Below are 13,064 nucleotides of genomic sequence, written 5' to 3' on the forward strand. Positions count from 1 at the left end.
TAATTATATGTCAACTTTCTGTTCTTTATTGTTAGTTTTTTCTTTAAACGTGCAAGTTACATATGTGCAAACATTTATTTATACTTAATTTTATTTATTTTAGACAGACATAAATACATTCCTATGAATTATTAAGTAGTTAAATAAGGATCTACATTTAGAACCTTAATGCAGTTCAATTACATCCTTATTTGTAGTTATGGGGGGCTGGTAAGGCTGCAATGCCTTTTGAATCGTTTGAGAAATCCAATGTCAGAGCGAACAACATTATTGTGAAAGAGGTCCAAAATAATCTGGCTCCTCCTGATGATGAAAATTTGGACATCTAATTCTGCTAGGTGAATTCCCGGTGTTTTGTTCAAATGCAGTCAAGTGTACTAACAGGTTTCTTTTTTGGCAGTTGTGTGATCTGTATGAGAATGATTCAATCTTTGATAAGTTCGAGTGCTGCTTGAGTGGAGATGGTAGTAGGGCTGCAACAGGCTCTTACAGGTACATTGAGAAGCTTTTAGGGATAAATAAGTGCTTGAGACAAGCTGCCTGCACGAATGCGTGTCAAGGGGAGAAGAAAGAGAGAAGAGAGAAGGGTGAAAGAGAAGGGGGAGGGGGGCACTAAAGGGGGAGGGAGTCACTTATCCTGTCATTTTGAGCATCCAGGTGGAGGTCATGGCATTCGATCCCTTGTCGCTGTTTCCCACTGAACCCACCCTTCATCCTTGTGTGGTCCACTGCACCCACCGTAATACCCACCGTTTCCGCTGCAGTACATGGGATCAACTAGAGCTGCCCGTTCATGCACTTGCATGCTACCCACGGGCTTGCTGTACTCACACGCGCTTACTGCTTTTTACTGCCACATAAAAGAGCTCGGCAGTTTTACAATTTTGGGATGTCGGAGATTTACCCACTGCATGGAATCAAATGGAGTCTTGGGCACAAACGAGCACATGCATGGTTGCATTTCTCTCTCTCCACTCGTCTTTCGCGGATCGAATTGGCTTCGCAGGCTGTTAACACAAGCTATGCCTTATTTTTTTTTAACATTGCATCCTTTTATAAGTTGCCCTATTATTTCTAGAATTGCCAGGACACTTTGCTCTTTTTTAGTAGCAAGTATGAGACTTGTAGTTTATTAATTGACTTACAGAGACTTGCAAAAACTTACAGAGAACTTATTTTTGAGTCCCTTGCTTCTCTCCCGAGCCTCCTCTTCCCATCTGCTTGCACTCATGTGCTCCGGCCGTCATCTGTCCACCTCCCGACGCTCATGCCAATGCGTAGAGCTTTTGAGAGTTTAACTATTTGCTGGGAAAAGTGCAAAAAGGCCTGTTTTCGCGTGGAAATCAGAGTTTTCAATCGGGCAGCTTAGGTGCACAACGTGAAGACGTACGAGGTAACACTTAGATTCCATTCAGGCATGCTCTATATACATGGATTACAAGTACTTTCCAGAGCCTATATGCGCTCTGGAAAATACAAATGTTCAGATGAACATTTGTTTGTGCTCTCTTGAAAGAGCCGTGCAAGGATTTCATGCCTGTGTCGCCGCTCTTGAAGAGATTGCTCAGTTGACGTTTGTGCGTGTTTCGGAGAATGACGCCCATCTTACTGCGGACGTACATTGCTGTTTTTGGGTGTTCACAGGGTGGTCCCAATGCAACAATTCCGTACGAGACTACCAATTTCGCAAGGGACGAGAAAGAATGTACGGAATTGGCCGTAAATAACTGGTTTCATCAGTGTACTGGACGAGAAAGAATGTACGGAATTGGCCGTAAATAACTGGTTTCACCATGGAGAGCATGATGAACGAAGGATTCAAACGATTTCTCTCTATTTGTGCAGTGATGCGCTTACCTGGTGGCGTGATATGATAGAAAATCCTACGATGTGGGTTGGTTTTTGCATGAAAAGAAGGATTTTGCAAAAATGGCTTATTGAAAGCCTATATAGAGTTACAGAGTCTTTCGATAAACTCTGTCTATTGATAAGTATACAACAACTTTCAAAGAAGCACTCACCTTCTGCAAGGTGGATTCTACACATGCTGTGCATATGTATCTACTAAGTCTTCATGAAGATTACTGTTGGGCCTTAATTAAGGATAAAGCCTTGACCGATTTGGAGGATGTTGTGGCAAAGGCCAGAATGTTCCATTTGATGAGTGGAGCGAATTATGAGAAGAAAAGAAGTTCTGATCACCAATCTGGCAAGGGCACTTCGAGAAAGTGGCCTCGATTCTAGCAAAGGTCCAAATCGCCGTCGAAACCTTCGCTCAGCACCACCTCTCGTGGTGCCCAAGAGAAGAACCTCGCTGTCCCCGCAAGGTATATACGGAACTGCAACGGTGGCATCTGCTTTCACATATATCGCACTATGTACATTATATCATTTGGTCCCACATGACAAAAGCATTGATAGTGTGGTAGATATTTTAGTTTCACATTATGCACGTGCCACGACACAACAAGAGTTTATTCAACCCCTTGTAATCCACACAAAAACGCATGGTGATATCCTTCTCTCGAGAAAGTAACACAAGTGCTCCTCATGGGGATTTACTTGGTTGAACAAATCCTTCAGCTGTCGTTGAATCTTGTCCTCCTCGGTTTAACTAAACCGACAAGGTTGTTTCGAAAAAGGCTGACTATCAACCGCCACTTCAATGGCATGATCTACTCCTCTCAAAGACGGCAAGCTAGAAGGCAGTTCGTCATGAAAAACATCCGTGAAATGGATCATGATTTCTTGGATAAGGGTGGACTCGTCAGAATCCCGAAGTTCAACAGAAGAACATGAAACATTTTTACGAAATTTAGTGACTGAAGTACCAAGTACCAATGAATCGGTACACATTGATTAAAGTTGGCATCTGAAGACTTTATATTCTTAAACATTTCCAAAGCAGTGACAATTGGTATTGCAAACCCATTATTTATTGAAATCTAATCACAAAGCGAAACAGACACATGAAGCATGTTTTGTTTAACAAAAACAAGAGAGTGATGTACATAGTCTATATACAATGTATCTTGTTTATCATAAAACCATGGAATTCCTAACATATCAGCTGTTCACTCCAGGTGATGTGGAAATCCATGTTCTCTTTGTAATCAACTAGCTCGAGCATCAAATTAGGAACCATTTGATTCCATATCCTGGCCACAAGTCATGTTCACGCGATACCCATGGTGAATATCCCATGTCCATAGGCGCAGTTTCTGTACCAGCATCCACAAGATTATGTAAGCTTCCATTATCAAGGAGTACGGTCACGTTGTGACCATTGATCTTTCCGGAAAAATGGAAAAGATAGTGCTTATCAAACACTTTGGTGCTAAACGTACAATTAGTGCATGAACTATGCGCGCTAAATGATGGATTTCAACTTGAATAAAATCAGAGTTACTTGAGATTTCATGAATTTGAACCGAAGTGTGTGCTTGCGGTTTTTTGGTCTTCTTTTTGGGGCAATCTTTAATTTGGTGGCCCGTTTGGCGAGAACCAAAGCAAGCTCCCTTTTTCATTGCATCAACAATAGTAGCATTCCTGGCATAAAGTCCTTGAATCCTGAAATAAAAAAAATTGTAGGGAAAGATAATTCAGTTGCGGATATTCTTGCTAGAGCAAGATATGAAAATGAAGAAGAAATGATTATCGAGGGTGATGATGTAGGCACAAGGTTTTATCGTAACTCTCATGCGAAGGGTGATCATGTTTGCTTGTAAAATGCACTTGAGTCATTTACAGAGGACCTATATCGAGGAGATTGGTTGCTCATTGGACGTTATTTAAGCATTTTGACAAGGCAAGAAGGGTGGACTGATTAAGAGTTCAAAAGAATTCGCAGAAAAGCAGGTTGAAGGTCGTGCTTTAAGAACAAAAAGCACGGAAGGGATATGTAAGTTCCTCTTAGATGATGTGATTAGCTGTTATGGCTGTGCTGGGAAAATAACAACTGGCAGGGGTGAGTTGGATGTCGACAAAGGGGAGTTTTTCTCTAGGTTGGGCATAAACTCGCTCTCACTATTGCATACAATCTTGAAGGGAATAGTAAATCAGAACGTGGGCATCCTCCTATTATTAAAGCTTTGACTAAGGCTCGCAAAGAAGAACTGGGAGAGTGGCCTTGCCTTTTGGTTTGACCAACGCTTTTGCTACCTTTTAGCAGATGATGAATGATCTGTTGAGACCGTTTCCCCTATTCTCGAGGTATTGAGAGTTGAGAAGCTTTATACTGAAGCTTCAAGTGTGAATTCTTCAAGAAAGAGCTTCTGTATCTTGGTCCTGTTATTACTTGTGATGAAATTTGTGTCGACCTTGATAAGCTGGATAAAGTGTGAAATTGGTTTATTAACAAGAATGTACGCCAAGTAGAGGAGTTCTAGGCATTAGTGGATTTTTTAGCAAATTTATCAAGGATTACTCCAAAGTTGTTGCTCCGCTTACGCAACTTTTGAAAGGAGGGGTGAAACAAACGAAGACTTCGGGACCTCACCGTAAGGGTAATTCCCTTGTTGTTTGGAATGAGCAACTTGATGAGAGCTTTAAGATACTAAAGCACTTGGTGATTACTGCTCTGTTGCACATTGTGGTTCCTAGCAAGCCATTTGTAGTTCAATTGGATGCTAGTGATTATGCAATTGGTGTGGCACTATGTTAGGATGGACGTCCTGTTGTGTTTGAAGGTAAGAAACGTTTAGACACTGAAATGCGTTCTCCAACGTATGAAAAGGAGCTTGACACCGTGGTCCACGTTTTGAGAAAGCGACGGCTTATTTTGTATGGCTGTACCTTTGTTGCATGGACAAATCATCACTCCTTGCGCTATGTCTGTGATCAAGGTGATCTCAGAGGCCGAAAGGCTAGATGGGTTGAACTTACGCAAGAGTGACTAGTGTACCAATATTGCACATTGTGGATCCTAGCGAGCCATTTGTAGTTCAAATGGATGCTAGTGAGTATGCGATTGGTGCGGCATTATGTTAGGATGGACGTCTTCTTGCGTTTGAAGGTAAGAAACGTTTAGACACTGAAATGCGTTATCCAACATATGAAAAAGAGTTTGACACCGTGGTCCACGCTTTGAGAAAGCGACGACTTATTTTGTATGGCTCTACCTTTGTTGCATGGATGGATATCACTCCTTGCGCTATGTCTGTGATCAGGGTGATCTCAGAGGCCGACAGGCTAGATGGGTTGAACTTATGCAAGAGTTTGACTTTGAGATTCGCTACAGGAAAGGATCCAGCGATCGAGTCGTTCACGCACTAAGCCGGATTCCTAAGGTGATAGCTTTATCTATGGCTGAAAGCTTGACGGATTTCTATCTCTGGCTTCGAGGGCTATGTCATTTTGATAGCCATTTTGGCAAGATATGGAACAAGGTCGAAGTAGAGCGTGAGACGTGCGTAATTTTTTTGAGCCTAAAATTTGAGGTTATTGTCTACCCCTTTTGAAGGCCCGATTTCCCACTCACTAAGGCTTCAAGGTATTTTCTGCTAGGGTCTCTCCGAGATGTTCTTGTCTGCATATAGGCACACTTGAGGCCTTAGAACAAAAGGCAAATCCAATCTAAAAGTCACATTATTGATTTTATTTGTGATTTTGAAAGGGCCGTAGAATCTTTGGGAAGGTTTAACAACTTTCCTTTTCCAACCTGGTTTTTCAATCGAGCTTTCTCAAACTTAAGTAGGACATATTGTCCTTTTTCAAGATTGAGATTCCTTCTGTGCTTGTCTGCTTTTCTCTTCTTCTCTTGAGAGCAAAGAATCGCTTGTTTTACTTGTTGATAGGCGGTATTACCGCCTTAATACCGCCTATCAACATCATGCACAAATTCGTTTGCAGCAAAGATGTTTGGTACACTAAAATAGGAAGTAAAAGTGGCTTCCCATAGATAATTTCGAAGGAAGCTTTACCAGTTGAGGAATGTATGGTATTATTAACGCAAACTCAACTAACAGTAAGTACTGTTTCCATTCAGGTTGTCTTTGTGAAACATAGCACATCTAAAACAGTGGCATTAGTGATTTCACTTTGACCATCTGTTTGTGGATGATAAGCTGATGAAAAATCAAGCTTAGTTCCCAAATTCTCAAATAGTGTTTGCCAAAATAAACTAGTCATACGAAGATCTCTATTGCTGACAATAGTTTTTGGCATTCCATGATGTTTAAAAATCTAATCTAGAAATACTCTAGCCATGTGATCAGCTTTGATTGTTTTCTTAACTAGAAGAAAATGTGCTTGCTTACTGAATATGTCTATAATAGTCAAGATTGCATCATTTCCATTCTTTGATTTACAAATTTCTATAATAAAATCCATGGCAATACTTTCCCATGGCATGCTAGATAGAGGGAGTGGCTGAAGCCTACCATAAACTTTATGTCTGTCATATTTCACTTTTTGACATACTAAACACTCACGGACATATTTTTCAATGTCCGCCCGGAGTGTTGGCCAAAAGAAAAACCTTTCTAGAGCATTAATAGTTGCAAAAATCCCTCGATGGCCTGCATAGGGAGAACCATGTGTTTCTTCTTTTACCTTCTGTTATAAGGGCTGAACTCTGCATATAGCTTGTTGATGATTTAATGTATTTTCTTTAATAGAATAAGGTGGCCTTGAGTATCCTGCTTGGAGTTCGGCCCAGATCGTAGCAAAATCTAGATCTTGTGGGTACATCTCACTAAGAGATTCTAGTTCTTCATGATAGATAGTTGTCAAGGCAATGATCTTAGGATGTCTAGAGAGGGCATATGCAATGGCATTCTCGTTTCCAGAAGTATGTAAAATCTGAAAATGAAAAATTGAAAGAAAGTTGGCCCATCTCATTTGTTTTTCTGATAACTTTCTCTGTGTGAGAAAGTAGCAAAGACTGATGATTTGTCTTAATTACAAAATTAGCACCTAAAAGACAATGTTTCCATACGGAAATAGCATGAATTATTGCCATTAGCTCTTTCTCATAAATAAAAGCATGCAGTTCTGCATCTTTAAGGCGCCGACTTTCATAAGCTATGGTGTGACCCTCTTGGTTCAAGATTGCTCCTACACAATCTCTAGATGCATCGCAATACACGTCGAAAGGTTTGCAAAGATTAGTGACAGTGGAGGACAAGTCCATGATTGAGTAAATACTTAAGCTTTTCAAAAGCTTGTTTTTGTCCAGGGTCCCAATGGAGTTGAATTTGCTTCTTAGTGAAATCATGGAGAGGATTTGCTATGGCAGCAAAGGCTTGAATGAAACACTGGTAATAGGAACAGAGGCCAAGAAAACTTTGAACTTTATGTACTATAGTTGGCGTAGGCCATTCTACGATTGTTTGAATCTTGTCAAGATCCATTCTCATGTGATTGTAAGATACTACATGGCCCAAATAGTGAATTTTTAAAAAAAGAACTGACTTTTCTTAGCATTCAAAAATAGCTTGTGTTTGCGTAATTGTTCAAACACCGTTGCGACATGTTTGTGATGTTCTTCTTCTGTCTCTGAGAAGATGGAGACGTCATCGAAGAAGATTATTGTAAATCTTCTATATGAATGGAAAATCCTATCCATCATTCTGTTGAAAGTTGTTGGTGCAATAGTGAGTCCAAAATGCATTACTAAGAATTGATACGACCCAAAGGTTGTTCTAAAATAAAGTCTTATGCACATTCCGACGAGCAATGCTGATTTGATGATATCTACTCTTACGACTAAAAATAATTGCTCATTGTATCAAGAATTGCATCAATCTGAGGGATTGGGAATTGATTCTTGACTTTGATCGTTTCTAAAGATCTATAATCTATGCACAAACGGAATGTGCATCCCTTTTCTGCTGTTGCGGGTCTTCAATGAACATGTTCTTTGGAGGGACTATCTCATCCAAATTCATATACTCAAGAGAACTGAGAACTGAGAGAAAAGTTTGACACATCGTTGGGGACGAGAAGATGGGCTGGTCCACCTCCACGAAGACAATATCTTTATGTCTAAGGGAGAATCTTTACAAGCACAAGAACAAGGCAAACGCCCGTCCTCAATTCTTTCTTGTTCTATTCTAAGCATAGTTACCCGGAACGGGAACGGGGAGGAGGAAGGGGGGTCGGAACGGTCCACCTAAAGTAAGGCTTGAATTACCTCCATTCATCTTAGTCCCAAACAAACTCCTAAACAACCCCAAAACTCCCCCCAAATCTGCCCCCTAACCTGCCCTCAAACTGCACCAAATATGTTCCCTGAACAACCCCCAAAATCCCACCTTTTTTCCCCCAAATGCCTACTTTTGCCCGTTTCGCCCCGCGTTTCGCCGTTCTGGAACACCTTCCGGCTACACTCCGTTCCGGAACGGCATTCCATTCCCATCTCCGTTTCGGGAACGGGACTCGTCTGGTTCCCCCCGTTCCCTGTTACACTGATTCTAAGAGGATTTCTCCTCTTAAGAGAGACCTTTTGGAATTTCTCAATTAAAAGAGTCTATTTCTAGAATATCCTTGGAAGCTCCCTTAAACGAGAGTCTATCTTCCAGAAAACCTTCTCGGAAGCTCTCATCGAAGAAAGTCTATCTTCGGCTATCTCGTTCCCTTCGTACTTCATCATTCCTACAATGAACACAAGAGAGAAACACGCAAAATGCACACACATACGCTTGCTGTAATTTTCTGCACATAACCTGAGATTCTTACATGTGCATGTTCTAATGCTGAAAGGGAGGTCTTTTTCGCATGGAATTACACCCAACTTTGTGTATGTGTAGGATAAGTAGAGAAGACTAAAATTCTATGAGTGCTTTGCTGAAAACCGCCCTAATTGAGATGATTAGGGGCTGAAAACAGAGAAATTACAGCCACTCCGCTCTATTTTGATGTGCACACAACTAATTAGATAATTATTTTTGGTAAATAAATTTATTATTTACAAAATAACTAGTAAATAAATTAATTATTTACAAAGATTGATATTGTTACAGGAGGGAGGGGGGGAGGGAGGTGTGGCAAAGCTTAGGTGGAAGGGGCATTCATTGGCTCATCCTGTTGTACGGGGTCAAAATGGTTTCGTGTGGGAACCCACTATACTGACTTGGTGTAGATTGACCACGAGGGGTGCCAGACTGGCGCGCCTGTCCTTGACAGCGCCGGCCACAAACTTGCTGCCAGCCCTCATCTTCTTGGGTACCCTTCTCTAAAGAGGTACCCATCTGTGCTCTCTGCGTTTGCCTGTTGAGCTTGGCCAGCCTTGGTAGGTTGGGTCTGTGTTGAGGGTCGAGTCCTCCTCTGTGGACAAGCCTTCGTAAGATGGCCCATCTGTCTGCAAATGAAATACTGATTCAAGAGGCCTGAATACTCCACAATCTGTCCAATCCAACCACCATTGACCTGAGGCACTAGAATCACCCCGAGAAGTGTATGTTGTCTCGGACAAGAACCCGCATACTGCGGCCTTGGCCACAATTGAAGCTAGAGTGTGCGGGGTCTCCACTACCGTCCCAAACATGGAAGCAATCTTGCAAAGTAGAGGGAGGTACTCCTGTCACAAAGTGATGATGTGGCTGTCCGCTCTGCAAGAAACCCTAACCCTAAAATCAAAAACCCTAATTTTGTTGAAACACTAACCTTGAAATGGTCACTAGCTGGTTGAGGCGCAAAATGCAGAAGATGAGCCACGTGGCAAGCTGTACGGACCTCCGTGATTTACGGCAGCAGCTCGACTTGCTTTTTCCACGCAAGTTGGGAGAAAGAGAGAGAGAGCTTTTCTGCTTTATTTTTGAAAGCTAAATATGGACAGCTTTTTGGCACTTGCTTTATTTTTTATAAGCAAGAGAGAGTTTGCTTTATTGGAAAGCTTTTGATTTTCAGCTTTTGGGGCTCTGCTATTAGCAACCCTTGTTTTCTATAAATATGTGAGCATGCTTCACAACTCAGAGCATCTGGACGCAGAGTCTGAGTGTGAGCGCCTGCCTGCACTCTTGTACTTTGAACTTAGATTAATACAAAAAGAAATACCAAAATTAAGGTTTCGTGCAGGCTGCCCGCTCTGCAAGAAACCCTAATCCTAAAATCAGAAACCCTAATTTTGTTGAAACCCTAACCCTGAAATGCTGACTGACTGGCTGCGGTGCAAAATGCGGAAGATGAGCCACGTGGCAGCCTGTACGGACCTCCGTGGTTTACCACAGCAGCTGGACTTACTTTTTGCACGCAAGTTGGGAGAAAGAGAGAGAGAGCTTTTTCTGCTTTATTTTTAAAAGATAAATATGGACAGCTTTTTGGCACTTGCTTTATTTTTTATAAGTAAGAGAGAGAAAGAGCCTTTGCTTTTTTGGAAAGCTTTTGATTTTCAACTTTTGGGGCTCTGCTTTAGCATCCCTTGTAATCTTTAAATATGTGAGTAGGCCTCACAACTCAAAGCATCTGGACGCAGAGTCTGAGTGTGAGTGCCTGCCTGCACTCTTGTACTTTGAACTTAGATTAATACAAAAAGAAATACCGAAAGGGGCGCCAGTCTTTGGGGCCAATATCTCTAGGCACGGAACTCCGCCGGGCAAGTGTCGAATCAAATTGTGAATTGTGAACTCTTTTGAACTGGTTATTTGGTGCTATCGCGGTTGATGCTTGACTTGGAGTGTCCAAGTCTGTTACAGTGGTATCAGAGCCGATTGCTTCCCAGAGGGCTTGCGAGGCGAGTTACCACTTGCTCGTCCTGAAGATCATACCATTGATCTGATACTTGGAAGCACACCATCAAACCGGCCACCTTACCGTGTGAGCCGAGCACAGAACGAAGAGATTATGAACCAAGTGAAAGACCTCTTGGAAAAGGGTCTTGTCCAGCCTAGTACTTCACCGTATTGATCTCTAGTGTTGTTGGTTTTGAAGAAAGACGGGTCTTGGAGAATGTGCATCTATTATAGAGCTCTCAACAAAATCACCATCAAGAACAGATTTCCGATTCCTAGGATCGATGATATACTTGACAAATTACAGGGATCCTCGTGTTTTAGCAGGATTGATTTGAAGAGTGGATATCATCAGATTTGAATCGCGTCGGGAGACGTCCACAAGGCAGCCTTTCGGACGACTTTTGGGTTATTTGAGTTTTTGGTGATGCCTTTTGGCTTAACCAATGCTCCTCCGACATTTAACCGGATGATGGACATGATTTTTCGAGAGTACAGGCTAGTTGTTGGCACTTTCTTTGACGATATCATTGTTTTCTCTAAGAATGAGGCAGAACCCAGAGATCATTTGCTTCAGGTCTTTCAGGCATTACGAGATCACAAGTTGGTGATTAATGCAAAGAAAGGTGAATTTTTCCTACCAGAGATGCACTTTTTGGGACACATTGTGTCAGCAGCATGAGTGCAAATGGATCCGGCAAAGATAGAGACTATCCGTGATTGGCCCGATTTGAAGAATGTCCATGAAGTTAGAAGCTTCTTGGGACTGTGTTGGTACTAAATGCGGTTCATTCGAAAGTTTGCAGAGGTTGCATACCTTGACACAGAAAGGAGTCCCTTTCTTGTGGGGACCCACAGAGGTGTCTGCCTTTGAAAGAGAAATTGACTATGGGACCAGTTTTGACTTTGCTGGACTTGTAGAAGTCATTCGAAATATATTGTGATGCTCGTGGTCGTAGTCTGGGTGCGGTCTTAATGCAAGAAGGCCATGTCATTGCTTACGAGAGCTGATTGTTCTCAAGGCCGGAATTGACAACGTAGATTTATGAGAAAGAGCTTTTGGCGGTTATCCATGCTCTTGCTCAGTGACGGCATTATCTACTCGGAGCGAATTTTATTGTCTTTACAGACGATCAGAGTTTACTCTACTTCTTGTCACAGAAGCAGCTATCGGAAAAGTAGATGGGGTGGGCGAACATCTTCTCACAATTTCACTTCCAAATTGTTCATGTTCAGGGACATAAGAATTTGGTGCCAGATGCTTTGTCTCGGAAGCCGTTGGTTCTGGCTATTTCCGCGATACATCATAGGAGCTTCGAGGATATGGTCGACCAATATGCCACAGATCCGGATTTTGCAAACGTTTTCACAAGGATATGGGATGGGGAAACAATATCGGGATATTCCATTTTGGTTGGCTACTTGATGAGAAAAACCGTGTTGTGCGTTACACAGCCGTTGAGGGAAAAGGTTATGACTGAATGCCACTGTCCGCCTTTTATGGGTCAACGCGGCATTGCTACCACCATGAAAGGGGTAGAGAGATACTTCTTTTGGCCGAGACTCAAGAAGGATGTGGAAGTGTTTGTGCGCAATTGCTTGGTATGCCAGAAGGTCACGTTTGACAGACATAAAGCACATGGATTGTTACAGCCTTTGCCGATACCCACCTGCCCTTGGGAAAGTATTGCAATGGATTTCATTTTTGATCTCCCGAGAACATAGAGTGGTCACAATGGGATCTGGACTGTTATTGACAGATTTAGCAAGCATGCTCATTTCATTCCAGTGAAGAAAATAGTCAAGCCGGATCACTTTCGAGACTGTTGGTGGCCTTGATTTCCAAATTACATGGCATGCCTGAGACGATTGTCGTCGACAGGGACCCCAAATTTACAAGTTTGTTTTGGAAGGCAATTTGGGAGAACATTGGCACGCGTTGCAGTTCTCGTCATCTTTCCACACGCAGATTGACGGGCAATCTGAGATTGCCAATTCAGTGGTTTTAAATTTATTGAAGTCCTATATTTCGGAGCAGAAGACTCAATGGGAAAAGTATCTACCTTTGGTGGAATTTGCCTACAACAACACGATAGACTCTTTGACGGGAAAGGCGCCATTTAAGATTGTGAAGGTGCTGCGAAGGTTCCACCCTTCCTAAGCACGAAAGATAAGATTTTTGAAGCTGTGATGAGTATACGCGCGACTTAGACTCGGTTTTTGCCAACGTCCAGAAATCTCATGAAAGACAGAAAAAGGATCGCCATCGTCCCGATTCGAAATTGAAGGAGGATGATTGGGTGCTCTTACGGTTTTAGAAGGCACGCGTGAGAAAGAAAAAGGGAAAGGAGAGGCTTTTTCCAAAGCTTAGTATGCAATACTACGGACCTTTTC

The 13,064-nt window shown here is 42.1% G+C and overlaps 1 protein-coding gene across 5 annotated transcripts in view; it reads left to right on the forward strand.

Annotated features, from left to right (window-relative positions):
• Window positions 1-13,064, forward strand: part of LOC147464547 (serine/threonine protein phosphatase 2A 55 kDa regulatory subunit B beta isoform-like) — a 185,070-nt gene that overhangs the window by 141,113 nt on the left and 30,893 nt on the right. For all 5 annotated transcript variants that reach the window (XM_086515490.1, XM_086515485.1, XM_086515494.1 and 2 more), the window contains one exon: window positions 401-492. In XM_086515490.1, the coding sequence (XP_086371616.1) occupies window positions 401-492 (92 nt within the window). The remainder of the gene's footprint in view (window positions 1-400; window positions 493-13,064) is intronic.

The sequence above is a fragment of the Adiantum capillus-veneris genome, chromosome 1 (assembly GCF_014529385.1).
Source record: "Adiantum capillus-veneris isolate H3 chromosome 1, ASM1452938v2, whole genome shotgun sequence".
Classification (NCBI taxonomy): domain Eukaryota; kingdom Viridiplantae; phylum Streptophyta; class Polypodiopsida; order Polypodiales; family Pteridaceae; genus Adiantum; species Adiantum capillus-veneris.